This window comes from Apaloderma vittatum, unplaced genomic scaffold, assembly GCF_000703405.1.
Source record: "Apaloderma vittatum isolate BGI_N311 unplaced genomic scaffold, ASM70340v1 scaffold4398, whole genome shotgun sequence".
Lineage (NCBI taxonomy): Eukaryota > Metazoa > Chordata > Aves > Trogoniformes > Trogonidae > Apaloderma > Apaloderma vittatum.
In genome coordinates this window covers 20,115-41,812 of record NW_009731092.1, presented here as the reverse complement: position 1 = coordinate 41,812, position 21,698 = coordinate 20,115, and the positions used below count along the sequence as shown (strand labels likewise).

General features: G+C 41.3%; 1 protein-coding gene across 1 annotated transcript in view; it reads left to right on the top strand.

The window, feature by feature from the left end:
* TBCD (tubulin folding cofactor D) overlaps positions 1–21,698 on the top strand; it is a gene marked incomplete at both ends in the record, with an annotated part of 83,881 nt that overhangs the window by 46,797 nt on the left and 15,386 nt on the right. Inside the window, 7 exons of the mRNA XM_009875048.1 lie at positions 4,303–4,332; positions 7,752–7,837; positions 11,492–11,572; positions 12,324–12,397; positions 13,204–13,321; positions 14,583–14,643; positions 15,497–15,519. Of these exons, the coding sequence (XP_009873350.1) occupies positions 4,303–4,332; positions 7,752–7,837; positions 11,492–11,572; positions 12,324–12,397; positions 13,204–13,321; positions 14,583–14,643; positions 15,497–15,519 (473 nt within the window). The remainder of the gene's footprint in view (positions 1–4,302; positions 4,333–7,751; positions 7,838–11,491; positions 11,573–12,323; positions 12,398–13,203; positions 13,322–14,582; positions 14,644–15,496; positions 15,520–21,698) is intronic.

Below are 21,698 nucleotides of genomic sequence, written 5' to 3'. Positions count from 1 at the left end.
AGCGACAAATCCATTCGGCAGATACTGTTACCTAGTGAATAGGGCTGACGCCAACGTATATTGTGTGAAACCTTTCAGCAGACAATGTTGATGCTGTTGAGAATGGAGAAGGTGCATGGTTGTTCTTAAGAGAGTTTATGGGGGAGAGGTTATAGAATCTCCAAAGAAGAAAAAATGGACATCTTCTAGAATTTAAGTCAGTCTGTATATATTGAACTTTCTTTCTTAACAAATAAAAAAGTGTGAGTTGTCTGTTTCAGCAGATCAAATAAATTATCTGATGCAAATGTAAAAAACCCCACCCTGTAACTGTAGTAGCTCAGAGGACCAAACGGTGTCTGACAAAGAACCAGGTTGTCTCTGTTCTTCAGAATAAACTTCACTGTGAAGGAGCGTAAAAAAAAAGGAGGAGGGCAGTCTTTGTAACGTGCAAATTAATTAACAGGTCTGTCTTATTTTGTGACTGAAATTTGGAAAGCTCATGCATTTCTAACATAAGAAGGATTTCTCAGGGATGCCTGGATAGCATCCTTATTTTTTCTAGCCACACCTCTGCTTGAGAGCTTAACCTGTTGAATGAAGCTGCAGCATAATTGCTGGGGAAGTGACTCAGTCGCTTGTGTAATTGTATCGCAAATCACTTCGTCTAAATAGGTTCAAACCCAAGCGTGGAAGCCGAGATGCTGCAGATACTGATACAGCGTATTCTTCACACACTGCCTAGCTAATGAGCATGAGCAATGCTGTTTTCCCCCAATCTTCAACTCCTAAATTTTACAACCTGTGGAATTTGCTGGTTTTGGCTAATTTAAGTCACTTTATTAAAATAAATTCTTTGAGGAGAATGAATGTGGCTTTGTTTTCCTGAGAACTACATGAAACGTGAAGGAGTATAGATGGTGGACAGTGAATTATTTATCTGCTCTGTAGGAACTGTCCTAGGAGACCATGCTAATATATATAAGAGGAGAATTCTTTCCAACACGATTGCCACTACAAATTACCTTTAATGACTTCATCTCATTGTTGAGTGTTAGCTTCATTATGTTTTCACATTTAAACCGATAGTTTGATTGGGAAATATGGTGCTAATACATATATAGCCGTGCTGTAAGCTTAAGGCAGGTTGTGCTTCCATATTACAAATAGGAACAAAACACGGTACGGGTTAATTTTTTCATTAGCACGTTGTAATTTAGAGCTACTCAAAACTTGGAATTGCTGTTTTGATGGATAGTTATCAAAGTACCAAAACCTTTTTTCTTATTTTAGAAAGGCAGGCAAAGAAATATTTTGTGTTTGCCGGGTATTCCTGCAATTCTGAAGAAAAAATACCTGGGAGTCCTAATTATTTCCAATCATTACTACAGTTAAATGCGTATTTAAATAAACAGCACGTTTTACTAGATTTTCCATCCATTACAATATGCATTATATTACAATGCAGAGCACCAATAAAACAAAATAGCATGTAGAGATATTTTGAACCCTGAGGTTAGAGGGAATAAACCAAGACTGTTCTTTTGAAGCTCCAAAAGCGTTTGGAGCTGCCTTCTGCAACTCTTTCATGAATAATCATTATAAGGAATAATCACATGAATTAAGTGATCTTGGATTTGGCTCCATTCAGCTCTGACATCTTAGAGAGAGGTGGTTTTTTTCCTCTTGGTTGGTTGATAGTTTTTTAAATTCAGACTTGGAGAAAGTTTTAATATTTTTTCAGATTTTTTGGGAAAGCAAAGCATTGAGGTTACAAGGCTAGTTGGTCGTCTTGGTTCTGCGGTCATGGAATCTTTCAGTTAAGATCTTTACATCTAATTTTTCTATCTCCAGAAGGGGATTGTATAAAAAATGAAAAAATATTGTTACGAAACAATTGAACTATGCTAGAGGAACAAGGAGGGAATTCCATGAACGTTAAATGAACTCTAGAAAATTGCTTTTTCATTTGGATGAGCCATGGTGATGCATAAAAACCTCCCTCAGCCTAAGCAACCAGCTGTGAAACAAGTCACCGGACAGTTTTAGTCTGCGACTGGAAGTTGTTCTAGCTACTGGGCTACGTATACAGGAACTTGCTGGTGACCATCTTTCTCTTCATAGTTTGATGGATTGTAAATTAAAATTAACACAAGCACGAGAATCAGTAACAAACTGCTTAATTTTTCTCCCAGGCTACTAAATTGAAATAATCGAGAAATATATTTATAGTAAGTCAAAGTCAATGCTAATACTTGTCTTTGTAAGCACTGTTTCAAGTGATATGTTTTTTGCAGATAAACTGATCAATTAAGTGTAAATTAGATGTTTAGAATACGTCAGATGAATGCTGAGCATTTTTGCCATGCTGCTGGACTATTTCTTAGATCTTCATGGTTATTTTACTGTGCAGGTTAAAAAATGAAGCGGTGCTATAACAGTGGAATTTTAAAATTCCTACATTAAGTAAACAAACCATGTGAAATCTTTTATGTTCAGCTGCAACATTGTGCAGACCCCTGTACGTCTTTATCCAATGATTTTGCCGCAGTATGTTTCGGTTGTGGGCCTGTGGATGCCTTGGAATAAAACTTTCACTGGTTTGAAACTGGATTTACATGATTCAAATATCAAAGATTCTGATTTAAAAAGAAGGAGAAAAAAAGCCCCAGAAGCACACAGATTTGGCGTCATAAAGGCACTTGTCTGGGCAATAGTTTGTAAAAGAAATTGTAATGCAGTGGTTGAACTTTTCAATCCCCTGGGCATGATAATTGAGAGCATCATCTTTGCTGAAAAGTCCCTGTGCTCAGTCAGAGGGCGTCAATAGCTTAAAAGGGGATCTGAAGCTGCCGTGTAAATGAATGGAAATAACTGGTGCGGGGCGACACGAAGGGTGTCCTGGCACGTCCTGGCTGGAGCGGGTGGCGATGGGGAGCTGAGGCGCCAGCAGAGCCCGTGGCAGAAGCTGGGCTGCAGGTGCAGGGCATCGCTGCCGCCGTCTTCCTGCTCGGCAGGCTGGGTTATGTGTTGCCCAAGGGTGTATCTGCGCCTCCGGCACCGCGGAGGATAGTTCTCCCCGAGGCGATCCCAAAACCGGTTAGCTCAGGGGCACGGCCCGTGGCGCGGCTGCGAGGCGAGCAGGCTGCAAGGCTCCAGAGCCCACCCTTCCCCAGCAGCCTGGGCGACGTGTCCTGCAGCGGGCACGCTGCGAGCGGGAGCTGGGCTGGCCTGGAAAATTCTGCAGGAATTGCCGGCGTTCTCCTCAGCAGGCATCGCCGCAGAGATGCTCCAAGAGACTCTGGCTCCACCAGGCCTTGCTTCGCCCGGGTTCTGCGAGTGCTCGCCCCACGTGGAGAGTGTGGTACCTTGGGGAGCTGGCTTAACTGTCACCAGTGGATTGCCACATGCCTACTGTACTTCTGCAGGAAATACAGAAGCTCTGTCTGTCAAAATTCTCACGGCATCTTCAGGACAAATTGAGACTTTCCCCCCGTGTGTTAAGTAGCAATTGGGGAGTGACAGGTGCTCTGCGGTGCTGGGGGTCTCTGTAGATAGAGTGACATTTGCTGAAATGTCCAGATAATTATGATCTCTCCTCTCTGGAAAGAGCTAAAATTTACAGAAGCTTTTATTAGTACTTGTGATTGTATACCCTTTTAGGGAACAAAAAATAATTGTCTCTTTGGAGAGCGAAAGGAAATTCAAGTAGGAAGTCAGGCAGGTTTTATTCTGTGTACCACACAAGTAGAGAGATTGAATTTTTGTTTTTACTCACTGCATTTTGCAAGATTTTGAGATTATTTATTATAAAACACAAGCATACATGAGCTTTGCCTTCAGGTTTTCCAATTTCAGTGTTTCAGTGCACTTGCAGTTGTGTATCTTTCACTTAAGTATTGTGTTCTCAATATTTTTGGTCTGAAGTGTTCATTGACAGAGGATCAGCCTTTACCTACTATTAGCAAATTATACTGAAGTAGTCAGCCAGAAGTGAACTGTCTCGATTTCTGTTGTCTGGAGGTATTGACTTCCAGTGCGAAGCCTTGTGTCACTGCTCAATAACCCTCTTGTGGGTGGGACTACTTTAATAAACTTGCATTCTTAAACCCCTGTCATGCAACATGTGGCTTTAAGAACACCAGAACGTAGAGACGCAGAAACTAAAAAGCCCCCTGGGCTTGTCCTACTGACAAAGCTTACTTTATTTAAAAAAGGAAAGCCATAGGTCATTTATATTGTTGTGTGTTTTGAATTCATCATCTGGTGTTTATCAAAAAGCAAACCTGACTCGTTTCGCTGTGTTTGTTCTCTGCTCCTCAGGCTGCCTTCCAGGAGAATGTTGGGAGACAGGTATGGTGACTTTCCTGAATCTTCATTCATTAATGCCTCGGAGGTTACTGTAAGTGTGTTGCACCTAAAATCAAACTCAGATGCTGTGGCTTCAGAGAAATTGAGTAAAAGGATGTAACAAAATAATTATTTTCATTATCAACAAACAAGTTCTTGTGGAACGTTTTTCTGAGATGCGAGTTTTACTTTAATACTCCAGTTCTGGAAGAAAATGAGCTTTCTGATAGTTTGCAGTCGTTCTGAAAAGCAGAACCAGCACGTACGATGGCCATTACACACCTCGCAAACGGTAATGCTCTTAAAGCAGGGAAAGTGCAATTTTTTGTGGGGTTTTCTTTTTTCCATTGACTTTCTAGTTTTTTAAAAGTAGAACAGCTGAAGTGTGCTGCAGTGTTTGCTGTGGTTGGTGATATTACAATTAACTAAGCTTGAGATTCTTCAACTCCGTATCAGGCATTGTGTGTCATATCATAACGGAACCGTCTAGATTTTCTGAGAAATCTGTTACTTCTGGAGGTACCCGAGTGCTTTGGGAAAAGTATTGCGGCAGATTCCTAGGTAACATAGCAATGCTTAAGTAGTTAAGATGTTCAGACAACTCTGATTTGCAACCTTGGAGGAGAAGCAAATAGGATCGAGACTTGAATTTCAGAGTTTCCTGGAATTAATGAAGCTGACTGTACAACTTAGAGGAAAACAAAGCAGAGGGAGATTTTTCAGTTAGTGAATTCTTGTGGCAGAGCGGAGCGTGTGAACATGGTTAAAGCAGATTTTGTAATCACAAGCCATTCTTTAAGGGATATCTGTTAAAATGCTGTCTGGCTTTCCCTGGTATCACTCCTGAAGATCCCTGTGTTAGGAGCTGGGATATTGCTCCTTTAGAGCTACGAGTATTAAGCAGTGTGTCCTTACCTGGTGTATTTCTAGACAGAATTAGGTTAGTAGCAGAGAAGAGGTGGGAGGAGACTAGGAGGAGGAGGGGTAGGTGGTTTTGGTGACCTGACCCTACTAGGTGTGTGATAAGGAGAAGCGAGGGTGACTCTTCCCTGGGTCTGCGGTTGCTGCCCTGGCGAGGTTCCCTGTCACGCTGCAGCTCAGCCCTGGTCCCCTTCAGGAGGGATGGGATGAAGTAAAACCTCACGGTGACTTCAGTCCCAGGTGAGACAGAGCTCCTGGGTGCTGCAGGTTTAGAAATGCTTCCCCGTAGCAAATATTTTGTGGGATTTTTTTATTTCTTAATTGGAGGAGGGCAGTCTATGTTAGCTGACGTGCAAAAAGTTTCCGTATGGATTCTGCTTTGACCCACAATTCAAATTTGTCCGTGTTGGTAGAGCACACAACAATTTTAGCTTAAATGTCGACGTGTTAAGGAACAGTTTGCCATGAAATAGGAAGTTTTCGTGGCCTGAAGAATGCAATCAGTCTCCAGTTGGTTCCTGTAGCAGTTCAGAAGTTCTCCTTACCATTCCTTTCTGCCTAGGAAAATGGTTATTTGGTCAGTGGATACACCCTCTATAGTTCTTTCTCTGGCTGTAATGTGTTGAAAGAGGCACCCTTTCCTCAACTGGAAGGAGCTCAAACATATTCTCCATCTCAAGTAACAGTCTTGATAGTAACTAGGTGGAGAAAAAAGTTGACCTCCCTTATGTCCTGGTTCCTGCCAGCTTCGCCTTTGCAATCCCGCGTGTCCCACGTGTGAGAGCTCCATTTGTGGCCTCACAAAAACAAGCCACTGTAACTTAATGCTTCATGTAAATGAAAACTTTGAAGATTTTTTTTTTTTAAATGTAAATCATGAGAAAAACTCCTACTTCTAATAAGACAGACTTATATTGGAGCAGTTGAGTTTTAGGTGTTCTGACAGTATGGAAACTGTCAGCTTTGCCTCCGAGGTCTGTCTCTCCCATTGCCCGTGGCCTCGGTGCTCCGGACTTGGTGTGAGGAATTCTGCTGCCTCGCTGACACGCACTGTGGCACCGTGACCTTCGGGGCAGTGGCATGGGATTTGCACCCTTGCAGCCGAGTGAGCAATGGCAAGGTCCAACTGGCAGCTGGAAGTGAAATCATTCAGCTGTGATTTCCCTTGAGTACAGGATCCATTCGTAGAAATTTCATTGTCTGGCTCGTGGTTGGGCTGTAAATCATAGCGAGGTCTTTCTCCCGTGTACGTTTTTCTCCCTAACCAGTGTTCCATCAGCCTTTTGGAGAGCGCGTTCAACTCACCTTTGAGTTGTCTGAGGAGCACCTGCACGCCCTAATAAGCCATAAATATCTGTCTGTCCCTCTTGGTTCAGTCAGATGCCAAGGCCCGTTGTTCCCGACTGCTGGCATTTTGCTTCCCAGAATAAGCCCTCCCTGTAACTGGCACCTTCCCACTGCTTGCAGTGTACTTCTTTAATTATTTGGGCTTAGATCGAGAGATATTTTCTGCTATTTTTGCATGGCTGTATCCTAATGTGGAAGGGATGACTGAGCTGTAAACAAACAAAACTGTATCATATCCAGAACCTGTACTTCCACATAGCCTTATTGCTTAAATATCATATGATTGCCCCTTTTGTAAGTGAGCGAAGTGTCTTTCAGTTGGCTGTTTTCCATATGTACCTAATTATGGCTTGTGGAGGCTACCGCTGCCTCCTCCATTCCAAAACACAGCCTTGCTGCATAGTGCTGTATTGAATCAGTCGTAGCTAATCAAAATTCTGAATATCTGACTTGTATTGCTTATAGAAAAAAGCAAATTTTGAGGTGGCGATTGTATATATAGAACGATAGTTTATCTTCTAAAACCAGAATTTTTTGAGCAGTGTGATACTTCTGTAGGATTCAGTGTTTCAGGCTTTACTGGGAACCACTGTTCATTTTAAAACCAAACTCCAGTTTTGTAGTTCAGTCATCAAACTGTGTAAGCAGAAACAAGAGAAGTAACTACACTCCCAGGTATTCTACGTGTGATGCGTTTCTTGGTGCCTAAATCTCTAATTTTATACGTTGTAAAACTTGCAGCAGATACTTGTTCCTCACATAAAGTGAAAACATGTTTACATTTATCTAAACCTTCTTTTAGAGAAATCACTTTCTGTGTGCACACACAGCCTTGCATTCACCAGATATGTATTTGAATATGACTTGGAGGTGTTAGGGGAGCTGTTGCATAGTCTGTGATCTGCTGCTGTATATTTGACTGTCTATCATTGACTCATAAGTGAAGCTGGATATTTTGCTGTTTATACATCCAATGTCCTTTATATCTTTAGTAGAAGTGTTTTTACCATAAATTAGAAAGTAAATTGTATTTTTGCAATGCTTGGAGAGCAGTGGGTGATTTGTTTTCAATAGTATTGTCTATTTGAAAAGTATCTTACGTTTTCTAATAATATATTCTTACTTATTTCCTTTCTTCCCTATGATGTTTGCAGGGCACTTTTCCCCATGGCATAGACATTCTGACTGCAGCTGATTACTTTGCCGTTGGGAACCGAGTTAACTGTTACCTGACTATAAGGTAAGCTTCCAAGCATTAGTTTTCCTGAACATTAGTGACCTCTTTTACCAAATAAATATTTATCTGATTGTTTCACCTTACTGGACGTAATGTTTACTTACTGTTGTTTATGACTAAATGAAAATTTGATTTTTCTTATTTCTGCATCAGACTGCTTATTACGTGTAAGACGTGGTGAAAATGTGCCCATGATTTCCTTGTCTGCGTTGCCTGTCTACAGCCAACAGGCAGTATTGGGAGGTGTCACAAAACTGTCCAAGCTCCTGAAGATTCGATAAGACTTGAGGATTTTGGAGTATTCGAGTAAAAGGAGGAGCTGTTGCGATGGCAGACCCTGATGCGCCTAAAAATTATAAATTAATACCCATTTAAAAAAAACCACTTTGCACTAGTTGTTGAGTTTGCGATCTGTGCATAAACTTTTAATTCCAGTGCTTGTATTTGTCACAAATAGCTCGGTGAAAGTCAAAGCACAGTATGCAGCAGAGTTTGCAAAAACCAACTGATCATGGCAGAACGGGGTCTGCGAAGAACGCGGTGGGAAGTACCCAAACTGGTGTGGGGCTGGTATAAATCAGGGACTTGTCTCGGAATGCGGCGTTCTGTTTGGGTCAGCTGTCTGAAATAGAGTACTGCTGAGGTCGGGGCAATTCGGAGGCAAGCTGGGTGCACAGGGTGACTAAAATATGAATATAAGCCAGCACTTCCTCATGAGAAGATGAAAAAGCTTGGGGGCTGGGTTCTAGCTCCAGCTGCCGAAGCCAGACAGTCTGGCCTCGGTGTCTGGCCTCCTGCAGAACCCGTGCACAGAGACGGGCACCTCCAGAGGGTGATTCAGACCCCTTTAAGGCAGGTCAGATGAGTTGCCCTCTGGAGCCGCGTGTTGCTCATAAGCCAATGGGTTAGAGGTTGTGTTCTCGGGGAACAGAAATAGCAACCGGGTGGCTTATGCTCTGTTGCCAGCTTTGTGACTTCCAGTGAGCAATTTTCAAAGGTAATTTGCAGTGGAACCTTCTGTCTTCTCCTATTTTGCTTCATTCATGTGTCCACCTCCACAGTGTCCCTTTTGAGCTGAACATCTCTTCACCTTTTGCCCACTGCCCTCCCTTCTGGGACCCACACCCTCCTCCCACGCTCGGCCCCGGAGCTGCCGCCTACTGAGCTGCCATGGGGCAAGGCACTGCCTTCAGCGTCTGCAGAGCGTCAACAGGATTTTTGAAATTCTGGCTTTTTGTACTGGCAGGAAGTTGAAAATACTCAGAATTGATAAAGCGGTTTTTATTTTCTCTCTCTCTTACAATTTTGGCTTGGAGACTAATTGCATTCTCCTTCTTCAGAGCCAAGTTGTTAATTTCTTTATTTTTTCAAATGTTCATTTAGTGTTTGGTTCATTGTGATTTCCAGGGCTTCTGTAGAGAGTTACTTATCTTAGTGAAAACATTTTTGCTGTTGATTTACTTGTTCCACTCTTGTCCCTTTCTTTAAATTGTGCAACAGAAAGAATAAATCTAAATTCCTTATAAATAAACTAGTACCATGATTCCTTTAAACCACGTTCAGTGTTATTAATCAAACTCTTCTTTGTAAAGTATTTGTCATACCATTCGTTATGTTACTTCTAAAAATCTTCACCCCTTTGCTCTTCAAGCAGGATGCAATTATTTGGGTCAATATTTAATTATTTCCTTATTTTTATCTGAGTAAGATCAAAGGAAAAGTGCTTAAGCACTTGTTGGGCTCCAGAAAACGTGTTGTTATGATATGGTAGGAAGAATAGACCTTTCTGATCCGTGTGCCTTAAGGTGGCGTAATTGTTTACTTAGCTGGAAAAAAACCTCTGCTTGAGGTTCATATTCCAGATCTCGAATCTTTAGCTGCCCTTCGCCCACGCCGATAGAACAGTGCCGGGACACTTTGCACGGCAGCCTCGTGCCGCCGTGTGAGAGGAGGCTGGGCAGGTGTGGAGGTTGGTACCTCTAGATTCCTGGGAGCAATAAAAGCTCGGAGGAGATGTGTCAGTTTTTATAGCTGAGTTTGGTTTTTGTTAATAAGTGAGTATATGTTCTTGTAGAGATTTTTATATAGTTTTAGGTGTGCGTGTATGTGTATGAATAGTTGCTTATATCCTTCCAAATCTAAATATTTTTATGCAATTTTTTCATGCTGGGTGCGCTTTTAAAACCTTTTGCTGATGTTCTTTGGAGGATTCAGCTCAGATATATTTTCTGAGGATGAAAAGTAGAGGAAATCTGTTTTGTATGGACCAAGAGTAAAGAAATTATGTGATTCCGGGAGTTCTGGGCTTGGTAAAAGCAGAGTTAAGGAAAAGGCTTCTAAATCCAGTGTCCAAGGATACTTGCGTTAAATATTCAGTGGGATACAAAAGATGAGGACTGTAGTTAAAGTTATAAACTAAAACTGAAAGTGGAATTGGCCCAAGAGATCAGTTTTGTTTGGCTGGGGAAGGAGGTTCAGAGGAAAATGTTTGGAAAGAATGGTGAGTGCTAGAACTAGGGCCTAAAAAGCAACTATGAAGAAGAGAAGAGAGCTCCAATGTGCGAGGGTGTCTCTTAATGCATGCTCTTCCAGAAGAGGGAAAAGAACCAAACACTAATGAGTTTTATCACCCCTCTGCTGGCATCAACAGTGAGCTGAACCAGCTGGCTAATCTAATGTCCCTCCAAGGAGCTCGTCCTCCTGCAGCCTGTGCTGTCCCCAGGGTCCAAGGGGTGTGTGTGCGTTTCCCACGCCCTTCCCACGAGTTGCACTGACACCCGCGTGGTAACGGGCAGCAGGAGCTGGGGTTTGTCTTTGTTTCACTTCTAATTGCACACATATCTGGTCATGGAATGCTGTTACGGTGGCAAAGTTAATCGCTCAGAAGATAGGAAAAGGTGAAATTAGGTAATCTGTGCGTCCTCAGTTCCGTCCCTTTGTGCGTGCTGTTCTGACACAAACACGTTCCACTGATGGTTTCCAAGGTCATCTGACACACGTCCGATGTACTGAAACATCATTTCACTTAGGTTGACCTTAGCTTTTAATAGTTGATGCTTCTGAAGATTGGAAAGCGAGCGTGGCCGTGAAGTTAGGTAATTATGTGAGGCTACCTAGATAATTAATTCCCTTACATCTTAGGTCTTGACTTTGATCTTTAACATTTTTTATCAAAGCTTACACTTTATGTATGTTTGATTTTTTTTTTAAAGGACAAATTAAAACCCCATATTCAATTTTGGATGATTGTATTTATGCAGATGTAGCACATTTTTATAAACATTTGACTGTGGACTCTGGATTACATCATTAATATGTTTTTCGAATCTGAAATAGTTGTGCAAGTTAATATGCACATTTGGATTTTCTAGAATGTAACAGTAGATCAATATTTTTGCTTTTTCTTGCTGTCAGATTCTTTGTATGCATAGTATTTTTTATCAGGAATTTGGAATTTTTACAGAAGTGATTTACGTGTTTTTCAATAAGTGTAAAATATTTCATATTGTGTTATTCCATTCAGCTGCATCTCATTTGGGACCAAGGCATGTTTAACAAATTTTTTTAATTTTAAATTTAAATCTTTGGAGTAGCTTGTGTTAAAATGCTCACAGACATTGATTCTGTCCTCTCTCTCTCTGGACATTTCTTTTTCAGTGAGTATATTGCTGGCTTTCCGGAGTATACACAGCCAATGATTGATCATTTAGTTAACATTAAGATTAATCACTGGGATAGGTAAGTTCATAAAATCTAATTACTAATACCTAGGAACTGACTGTTCTGCATATCATGCTTTCCTAGATTATTTTTGTGAATTTTACTTACACTAGAGGTTGCAGTAGCATTTGACCGGAGGAAACTGAACGAATAGTAGCTGATGGCATCTCCACCTCGCTAGCATATTGTCACTTAAAACACATTTATGAATTTTGTCTTTTTGCCATGACCTCAATCTGTTAATAGATTAATAAAACACATTTATATGGGATATAGCGTACGTGAGGGGTGAACGCCATCACCTTACAATTATCATAATTAAAGTAGATTTCAGGCATAGAGATGGTGCTTAGTCATATTCAGTGTTCATGAAGATTAAAATGTGTACATATAACACAAATGAGATTATATCAGCGCTGATAATAGTTTGCATCATGAGAAATAATGGTCGTTTACTGCAGCATCCCTGCCAATGCACAGAATGAGCCCTCAGGTTCTACCATCCACACTTGGATTTTCCTTGTCTCTTTCAGCAATAAGTTCTGTTCCTGTAGCTAAAAGCTTGCTGTAGGCTGCCTGGTTGGTCCACTCCTCTGTTTTGGTGGCTTTTTTTTGAGGAGGGAAAGCATAGGATGGACAGACGATCCTGTAAATTGTAATATTGTGGAGGTCTTTATTTTGTTCTGGGACAGAAGTCCCTTCCTAACATTCTTTTCTACTAAATTGCCAATCTCTACAAATTAAAAAAATGCTTTGTTGCATCTTACAGTGTTATTCGAGAACTTTCAACCAAAGCTCTGCATAACCTCACTCCACGGGCTCCTGAGTACCTGGCGAATGTGGGTAGGTACCCAGCCCCTTCTGCACAGCCTGCCCGATCGAGTGTTCGAGCTCATGTCGCAGAAATGGGTGAAGATTTACAAAAATTCACAAAAGATTCACAAAAATTAAGGATTCCCCTGCAACTTTACGGTGTAGTGACACTAACAGCTTTACCAGTTTTCCAGTTTTAGGCAAAAATTGTAGAATACTGCCAGATCTCTTTTTTTTCTTTGTCTGGGGACTGGGCTTTGGCTACTCGGCTGTGCTGGACCCTGCCAGTTCCGAGGTGAATCAGGGTGGGGGTAGTTGTTTTGCAACGAATCGGGCAGCCAGCCCGCGGATACGGCTTTGATGTAGAGGGTGGGGGGATCTGTTTTGTCTTGTCCAGTCTGACATCTTCAGAAGAATTCCTTTTTGACTATTGTGTGCAATCAGATGTTTCTGAGCATGAATTGGGCATCCTTGGCTGGGCCGCTCACGTTCCGAGGACGCGGGCGCTGCTTTTTAATGTGCTGACAGGCAGAGCTGACACCCAGGGGAGTCGGTAGTTAGACCTTACCCTAGCCCAGCCCAGTGCCTCGTAGCAAGTTTGTCGTTTTATTTGCTCCAAACAGGGAGGGGGCTGTGAGTACAACATTTCTTGGTGTGGTTTAGGATGCTTTGTCAGAGTTTACTTACGTTTTTAAAACTTGGTTTTCATATCCTGGCCAAGATATATTGGCTTGACTTTCCAGAAATGGTTTTCCTGTGTTATTTATAGGCAGACATGAACTGTAATCTGTCACTATGCTTTGTCTAAAAAAAATAAATTATTTAATCTCTTTCAGTTTTGCCAAGACTTCTGCCGTTATCAGTGGGCACCGATCTGCACACGCGCCATGGGGCAATTCTTGCCTGTGCTGAGATCACCCATGCACTGTGTAAACTAGCAGAAGAGAATAATAGGTATAAATGCAAGATTATCTTAGCTATAAATTTTCCTTTCATGTCTGGTCTATTGAAAGCTGCCTGAGTGTAATTATGGAGATCTCCATCCCAGTGAACTTCTTTTCCATTGAGTTTTTGTTTGTTTTGATCAGTCATGCCAAGCCTTCACATTTTATTTGGCGATGTCATAAACTAAATTCATCTTCAGAAAAGTGAGATGATTTGTTGCCTTACTTGGAGAGCTCAAAGCTGTCATTTAAATACAGATTAAACCCCTTTTCCCCCCAAGCAGGCCATCTTCCTGGTGAGGGAACAGGGTTTTTTGTCTTCAGTGTTAAGAGAAATACCTCCTCAAGCAGCTTGTTGAGTTGGACTCAATTAATTGTCGCTGCTGAATGCTGGTCCCAGTGTGTGTGTGTGTATATACATATATATATGTATGTCTGTGTGTGTGTACGAACACTCGTATTACATATAGGTGATGTAGCCAGAATAATGAACAAAATTCTTTGGAGACGTCTTTCCTTAAATGTTTTGATTAAAGAAATGAGTCATTTGCCTTTTCTTTCACAAGAATCACATGTGAAAAAACGGTTGAAAAATCTTTATTGGAAAAACTACAAGTTGGATAATTACTCTCTGACTAACCTTTTCTATTTTACTTCTGAGGATATTTTGATGCAGCCATACAAAGATACCTTAAGTGGTGAAGTCTAACAAATTCAACGTTGTCATTGTACAACTGTAAATATACTGAGTTCAAAAGATAGATATCAAAAGCGTGCACTGATTTTTATGGATTGAGTTACTGACAAATTGGAGTTGTATTTGCCAGCAGTGTCTATCAAAAGAATTTGCATTTATCTTAAGAATTACTTTTTCAAGTAAGTTGAAAAGTTAGAGAAAAAGGTGCAGAGTGTTTTTAGTAGTAGGAAGTGCTTGAAATTGATGGAGAAATCACAGAAGTGCTACAGTGCAAAAATACAGCTGAGCCGAGAAGGGTTGTTGGTGTGTTACTGATGGTAGTGTTACTGGTAAGTGACACTGATTTATTTTTTTTAAAAGTCCTTTGAGAATGAGTTTGCTACATGATAAGGAAAGAACGTATGTTATTATGTATGCTGAACTATTTTAAATTAAAACTTTGCACATTTCTGTTGCCATAATTGGGAAATCAAATTATTGTTTTCCTGTTTGAAAGTACGAAGAAGTCACAGAAGGAAAAATATTTATGGCTTTATTAGGAAACTAGCCCTAAAAAATTTGTATATCTTTGCAGGCCTGTAACACATTATTTCAGTGAAAAATCGTTGGAGGGACTTAAGAAAATCCATCAAGAGGTTTGTGGCAAGTGTAAATGTATCTTTTAACCTGGTACACATGTTTGCAGGAAAGACAGCTCTTCTTCCCCTTCCTCTTGCCCTTGCCTGAAGTAAAAAAAATCTCACAGCCTAAACCCTCGACCCTGGAATTTGGACAAAGACTCCAGCCTGTGGTGTCTGAGCGTCCCTCCCCGAGTGTCTGCCTCCAGTTTCATTTAGTGCTTGCTCCCCCGCTGTGCTGCTAGCTCCAGAGCTGAGCTGCTTTCTCTTTAACTCTCCCGTTACACTTCTGAAATACCGATGGGCTTGGGCTTGGTTTTGCTTTGCCCATCTGTTTCTCCTCCCTTTTGGTCCGTACGGACTGGCCTTACAGGTAGATACGTGGCTGTTGCCTTAACGTGGCCACACTCGAGAGAGATCTCCTCATGAGTCTCTTCTCTCTCCTTCCTGTTCTCTTTTTTTACTTAATTAGGATTTTGTTACTAAATCCTTGCATCCATAATTTACCTATTTACAGGTGATATATCAGTATGCCATCATTTTATATCATCATGCGGTGTAGCATCATTTTAAAAGGGCCAAACAATTGTATTTTAAAAAGCCAAACTAGCTTCCAGAGTGTGTGCAGGAGCAGCTAGGATTTGGAATTAAGAAAATTGGTGTTTTCTGAATGTGTTAAACTGATATTTTTTTTCATGTAAATTTCAAATGGCTATAGAGAGATTATTTAAAAATATTTTTCCTTTTAATTTTATTCATTAAAATGGCTTACAGTATATATAGATGTTGCATGCAAGGGGAAAAAATGAAAACACTTGTATCACCGATCTCTGCTCATATTTGTTTGTTGCTTTCTTTTTCTCCCCTCCAGCTTTGCAGTCGTCAGTTGTACAGGTAAGGAAATGGGTGCCAAAAGAAATACTTTTCATATTGGAAAGTATCACTTAACAGTAGGATCCGGGGGGGGTGTTAGGTTTGTACGGATGAGTTCCCCCTGCCAGTGCCTCAGCTCGTGCAGCTGCGAGCGCGTGCCTGTGCTGGCTCTGCCCGAGACACGGGCTGCTGCTGGTTTATAATGGTCCTGGCGTCCAGGGCGGGCGGCTCACAGGCAGGCTGGGTTAATGGGAAAGTGCTAAGTACTGGTCTCAGTGTTGTGGTAGAGACAGTAAAAGAAGGGAAGAGAATATGCTCATTAATCCCCGGCTCCGTCAGGGTGTAATGAATTTCTTTGCCATTATTCACCTGTGCTGTCGTACTCGTAGGGCTCAGGCAGGTCTGTAGAAATGACCCGTAGCTAATAAGTTAACGAGTCCAAAATGTATGTATGTGTTTATTTTGAAGGCACTTCCATCTAAATTCTAGAATTACTTTCTTCATCACTTATGATGAGTAGACCAAGAGTATCACAAAAGATTCAGTGCAATTTTTCAACTCTTGTGCCAAAGAAAGTGTAAATGAGTTTTCACTGAGTTGGTTTTCATTTGCCATTTACTATTTATTGTATCTGCCAGAGAATAAAGGGAGTTTACTGTTGAGTAAACGTGAATCAAAACTGGTATGTGATGTCAGAGTTTGTTCCTAAATTTAAGGAAATCAAAACATAATTAATGACTTTTATTCCCTAATGATTGTATAAGTAAAGGAGGGTTTTTTTCTGCTTTAACTGACAAATTTTTTTAGCTTTTGGGCAGGTTAGTTCACTTCTTTGTACATGACGTATCTGAAAAACAGGAAACCTTAAGTAGTTTTTTGTGTAATTATTAATTATAAATTGAAGAATTTTTCTGTAAGTTTTTATCTCCTGAAATTTTCTGAAGAAATGTAAAATTTCCTTCTTGAGGGTCATAGAAACTGCTGTGAAACTTCCACTCCAAAGTCAGGTTGTACTGGCGGAAGGTTTTAATGCTGATACTGTATATTAGTGTCTTTGTGGGTGGCTGTCTTGGCTCCCGTAAATTCTTTAATGTCAGGGTGGAGCTTGGGTGTAATTTGTTTTTGTCATAATGTGCACTTCTTGCACTTAATGGTATTTATAAGATGCCTACAGAAATGTTTTTGTTCTAGATAAGACTTGTAATTCAATTCCAAGCCCAACTGATTCACTGCTGTTTAATACTTAGGCTGAGACAGAGATGTCTACTGTAATCCATATTTTAAAATATCGGTATGCATAAAATATTTTCAAATAGGACAAGGAAAATAAACTAGGTTATAAAAACAAACTAGCAATTTGAGTATTGCTGGGCAAGCATTTAGTGAAACAAGCCAAACTTGTTCCGTGATGAGTAATTATTGCACATTATATTCCAAAGATTTCCATTTGAGAAATTGCTACCGGGAATTTTTTTTTTGTGTTGTAGGAATGTTGAAAACCCGTGTGTTTCGTTTGTGTTTCTAGTTTTTAAACTGCATTTACAAAAAAGCAAGAGCCTCATGTCTCAACTATTCGTTAGGTATTTTACTTTACTTCTGGCAGCAAAATAGCTGTCGTGTTGTGGACTGAATGGCTTTTAACGCGTTGATCGAGCTGCTGTCAGAAATTGCGTTGGTCTGTGTGAAAGGGAAAAGGAGGTGAAGTGTAAAAATGCTGTGATTTTTTAAGATTTTTAATTTATGAATTTTCAGCTGGAAAATGGGTCATGATTGAATGAGTTTCTTGATTGTCTTAACACTCAGGAGTCCATTGAATCCGTAAGTCAAGTCAAAAAAAATAAAGCCAAAGTACTGCAACAGTGACCTTCTTACACCGAACCAACTCTCTTTGTTTGGCTGGTCCTGTGACATCTTTCACCCGATTTGGAGTGATGGCCATGATCCTTCAGACAGGGACTGCACAGTCTCTCAATTTTGCGTATCGTTGAAGCCTTCAAATTTGTTTGTGCTAATTGTAGAAAATCCTGTCCTCTGCTGTATTAACATTTTCTTTTAAAATGCAAGTGTCTGTCTTCCTGTATAAGACCTTCTCTGGGTGTACCATGGCACGCTGAGAAAGGCGAATGCAAGCCCGGGCACATCGGTCTGTACTTCCTTCCATGAGTCTTGACTCTGACACATCTTATGCACTAGTTTGGCTTGAGGAGCTGGTTGGGTTCAGCATTTGCATGGGCACTTCCAGTTGAGGGTTGCTCAGGGAGCCCAATTTTCTGTATTAAATGGGCACTGGTTAGAGCAGGTCCTGGTCAAACCCTGCCACTTGGACAGAGTGCTTGGATGTTTTGCCTGTTTTGTACTATAAGGGTTATAGAGTTGTAAAAATTGAGCGGAGCTGGTTGGGTTCAGCATTTGCATGGGCACTTCCAGTTGAGGGTTGCTCAGGGAGCCCAATTTTCTGAAGCAGGTCCTGGTCAAACCCTGCCACTTCAACAGAGTGCTTGGATGTTTTACCTGATTTGTACTGTAAGAGTTATAGAGTTGTAGAAATTGAGCTGTATTTTATTTGCTTTAAGCATTACTTTTTTAGACATAAAACCCTAGAACCTAGGACAAAAACTTGTGGCATCTGTTGCCTTAAGCTGTCTTGCGATAGGAATTCACTCTGCCAGTTTACGCCCGGTGTTAATGGTCAGCCTGACTTATGTTACACTTCCACTGAACCGGCAGAGTTAGTATCTTTTTTTTGTAGCAGATGCATTTCTGTAGCGCATCTAAGGTTGTATGCTTGTCGTTATGAAAAGTCGTCAAGAAAATTTTTAATAGTAGTTCTGTTAAGATTCTTTAAAAATGTGTCATGTGATAATAAGGGTTTTGTCTGAATAGTCAGCTGCAGAGATGTGCAGAATTCTTTTTTACTTCCTTTCTTGTAGCCAGTTCGGAGCCTGATAAGGCAGCTCACAACACACAGGGTTGGGTAACAGGGTAATTTAGGGACGGATGTGGAAGTGCTGCAGATAGATCTGCTGGGCTTCTTCCAGGTAGTTGCACTGCACTTGTGTATTTCAGCAAACATTCCATTTATTGGGCCTTCAGGGTTCCCGTCAGGGCTGGGGCTGACAGGACGCGCCGCGTTCGCCGGTGACTCCCACACGGGGTGACTGAGGCGGCGCGGTGTGCTGCACGCCGAGCCCTGCTTGAGCTCATCCTTGTAACGCGCAGAGGGCCTGGCTGCGTGCGTTGCGCTGCCAGCTGTGCGAGACGAGCAATTTCAGGATTTTAGAGTGGCAGGCAGCGTAAGTTGGGCCGTCATCTTCAGAGTTCCAGCTTTTCCAAAAGAGTGAGGGAGCCCGTAGGTGTTGGCAGGTGCTGGGCGAAAGAGAAACTCCCTTTAGGGTTGCAGCTAATCTTGATGGTTTCAGGGCAAATGTGGTTCTTGGCAGTCGCCTGCGTGCAAGAGTTTTTTAGGCAGATGAAGTTAATCAGCCAACAGTTCCAGCCTTGCAACAAAGCTCAGCTGAACAACTCTTGCAAGGTCCAATTCTTTTTTGCATCTGGTAGTGTGATGGCTGTGCGAGATGGTGCTGTGCTCCCTTCTGAGGAGCTACAAGGTGAAATTCTTTTGCTACTAACTTCCTCCTTCTGTAGAGCCAGGATTTCACCTGTTGTCTGCTGGTGTTGGAATACAATGTAGAACATGTACAGTCAACTTAACGAATTTACAGTAACCTAAAAATAGATGATTTTCTGCATCTTCAGAGGATGACCATAAGAGCTTTATTACAAACCACACAGGCTTTTTCATCTGTGCTCAAAGATAGCTCTTTCCTCCTCTGCGCACCTTGTGGTAAAGCCGTTTTGTACTCCCAAAGCCAAGTAAATAAGCAATATTTAAAACACCTCGATTCTATTTGGGACAAAGACTTCCAGTGGAAAATAATTCGTTACTGTTGATATGGAGGTGAAAATCCTTACTCAGGAGGTGTTCTTAGCTTCCTGGAAATTGAGTGTTTGCCATTGAATCTCTTCAGCTATTCCAGCTGTTTTAACTTCACATTTGGCTGTTTATGAAAAAGTAGATGCTATTCATTTCTAAACAGCCTCAGTCACTGTTATTTTTATAATCTTAAAGATTAATTCTGAACTTCGCATAAGAAGCATGTTTTAAATAATTAAAACCAAAATATCTACAACAGTACCTGTTTTAAAATAGATAACAGCATGCTTGGGTCAGTAATCTTAATTCATTGGTTCTACAAGGGATTATACATTTTGATAGTATTTTCCACAAATAAATTGTGACTCATCCTAAGATGTTTCTAGGAGAGAAGCGTTGCTGTGGAACTGCACGTAGGAAGGAATGCTTAGGAGCTCGTGGAACCTGGGCACTGCATCAGCCAATTTACAAACTGAATTAATAATTAAGCCTTGAAACAGGTACATCTAATAATGTGACACAACTTGTGGATGTGTCTTTGGAAGGAAAAAAAGAGAATACTGACTGTACAGCAAAATTCAGAATCTCTGAATTAGGTAGATCCGTATCTCTTTAATTTAGTGAAATACTGTAGAGTGAGATAAAGTTAATAGAAAGATGCGCATCACGTTTGACAAACTAAACGCTGAGGAAAGATCTAGGATTATGATAGAATTCTCAGTTCTTAAAATTGAAATATGTATGAGCTGTGGAAAGGGGAAAAAATTGAGATATATTGGTGGACATACTGGGATGTCTAGGCAAGAAATAACTTGAAAAGTTATGCAGAGAGCACAAGGTATCGCAGCGCCTTCAAAGATAATTTGATTATAGTTTCTCTCTTGCACGGAAATCTTAACTATGCAAATCACTGTCACCATTCTTCATTCTTGCACAGGGACAGCAATCCTCAGTGAAGCTCTAAACTGAAATTAAATGGAGTTGATGTAATGCCAAAGGCAGGGATAGCTGTCAAATTATTAACATAAGAGTAGCTTTAAGTGGCCTGACTTCCTTATTGGCAGCGTGAAGAAGGGGAGAAGAGCAGCCTTTATGACTCAGTTCTGGCTTTGTAGTTTGAGCAGAAGTCCGTATCTGAATCCTTGCATCAGCAGAGTCTGTTGCACACCAAACAAATTTATAAGACCGTGATTTTATACTCGTTTGCAGTAAGACGACAGACAAAAGGCGAGGAATGGGTGAGGACAAAATAAAGGGAAAAGAAACGTTGAAGAGGAAGCAAGCCTTGCCACATCACTCGACTGTTCTTGCCGCTGTCTCGGCTCCTTGCATCACTTCTTTGCTTTCTAATTCAAATTTTTTAGAAGCTGGACAGCAGACAGCTGGGCAGGAAGGTGGGGTAGATAATACGAAGACCTTATCAGCACGGGGATGTGGAATCTGTGCTTGCTTCCTACAGTGATAAGCTAGGCTGTGGATTATTACACTGAGCTTAATATATTGGTTGTCGAAAGCAAAGGTTTCCCAATTAAAGGAAGTGCTGATGTGTGGCAGATGAGAGTGTTGTGGAGTTGGCATCTCTGCATTACCTGAAAAGCCAATGAAAATGTTGAGCAGTCAAAAACCCAGTGCATGTTACAGGAGGCACCTACTTGTAGGGAATGGAAAAACTTGTTTAAAATATCTAGGCTTTTGAAGCTCATATAAAAGGATGAATCGAAGAACAAAGTTCTGAGAGTTGTTTGGATTGCTAAGTTTGCCTTCTGAGCATAGCTACTAATTTTACTGTGGGGAGGGAGGAGGAGAGAAGAAAAGGGATTTAAAAAAAACCCCAACAAACCCCAAGCAAATAAACAGCAAAGCCTTTGTTGTTCCTCCCCCTTGCTGGGAGTTTCTGCCAGAGCGAGGCCATACAAACAGGTGATTAAGGTTTTGGCACACCTCAGGGAGGAAATATTGCAGGAGAAGTGAAGGGAGACAAGAATAAGGAATCGAGGAAGGAAATATTCAAAGGAAGGGCAGAGGTCAAAGGTTCATAAAATGGAAAAATGAAGCCGCAGAGGGTGACCCTGAGCAGAACACCCCGAGCAGCGCTCAGGGCACCTTGGGGGGATCCATGGAACCAGCAGAGGTGGCTCAGCAGGGTGAGCAGACACCCCTCTGCCCAGAGACAGGAGAGCCTAAGGAGTAGAATCCAGCCTTGCCCTCCCCAGGACGCTTCTCCCTCTCCCCACTTTCTGCCCAGTTCAGACTTCCTCCTCCTCCT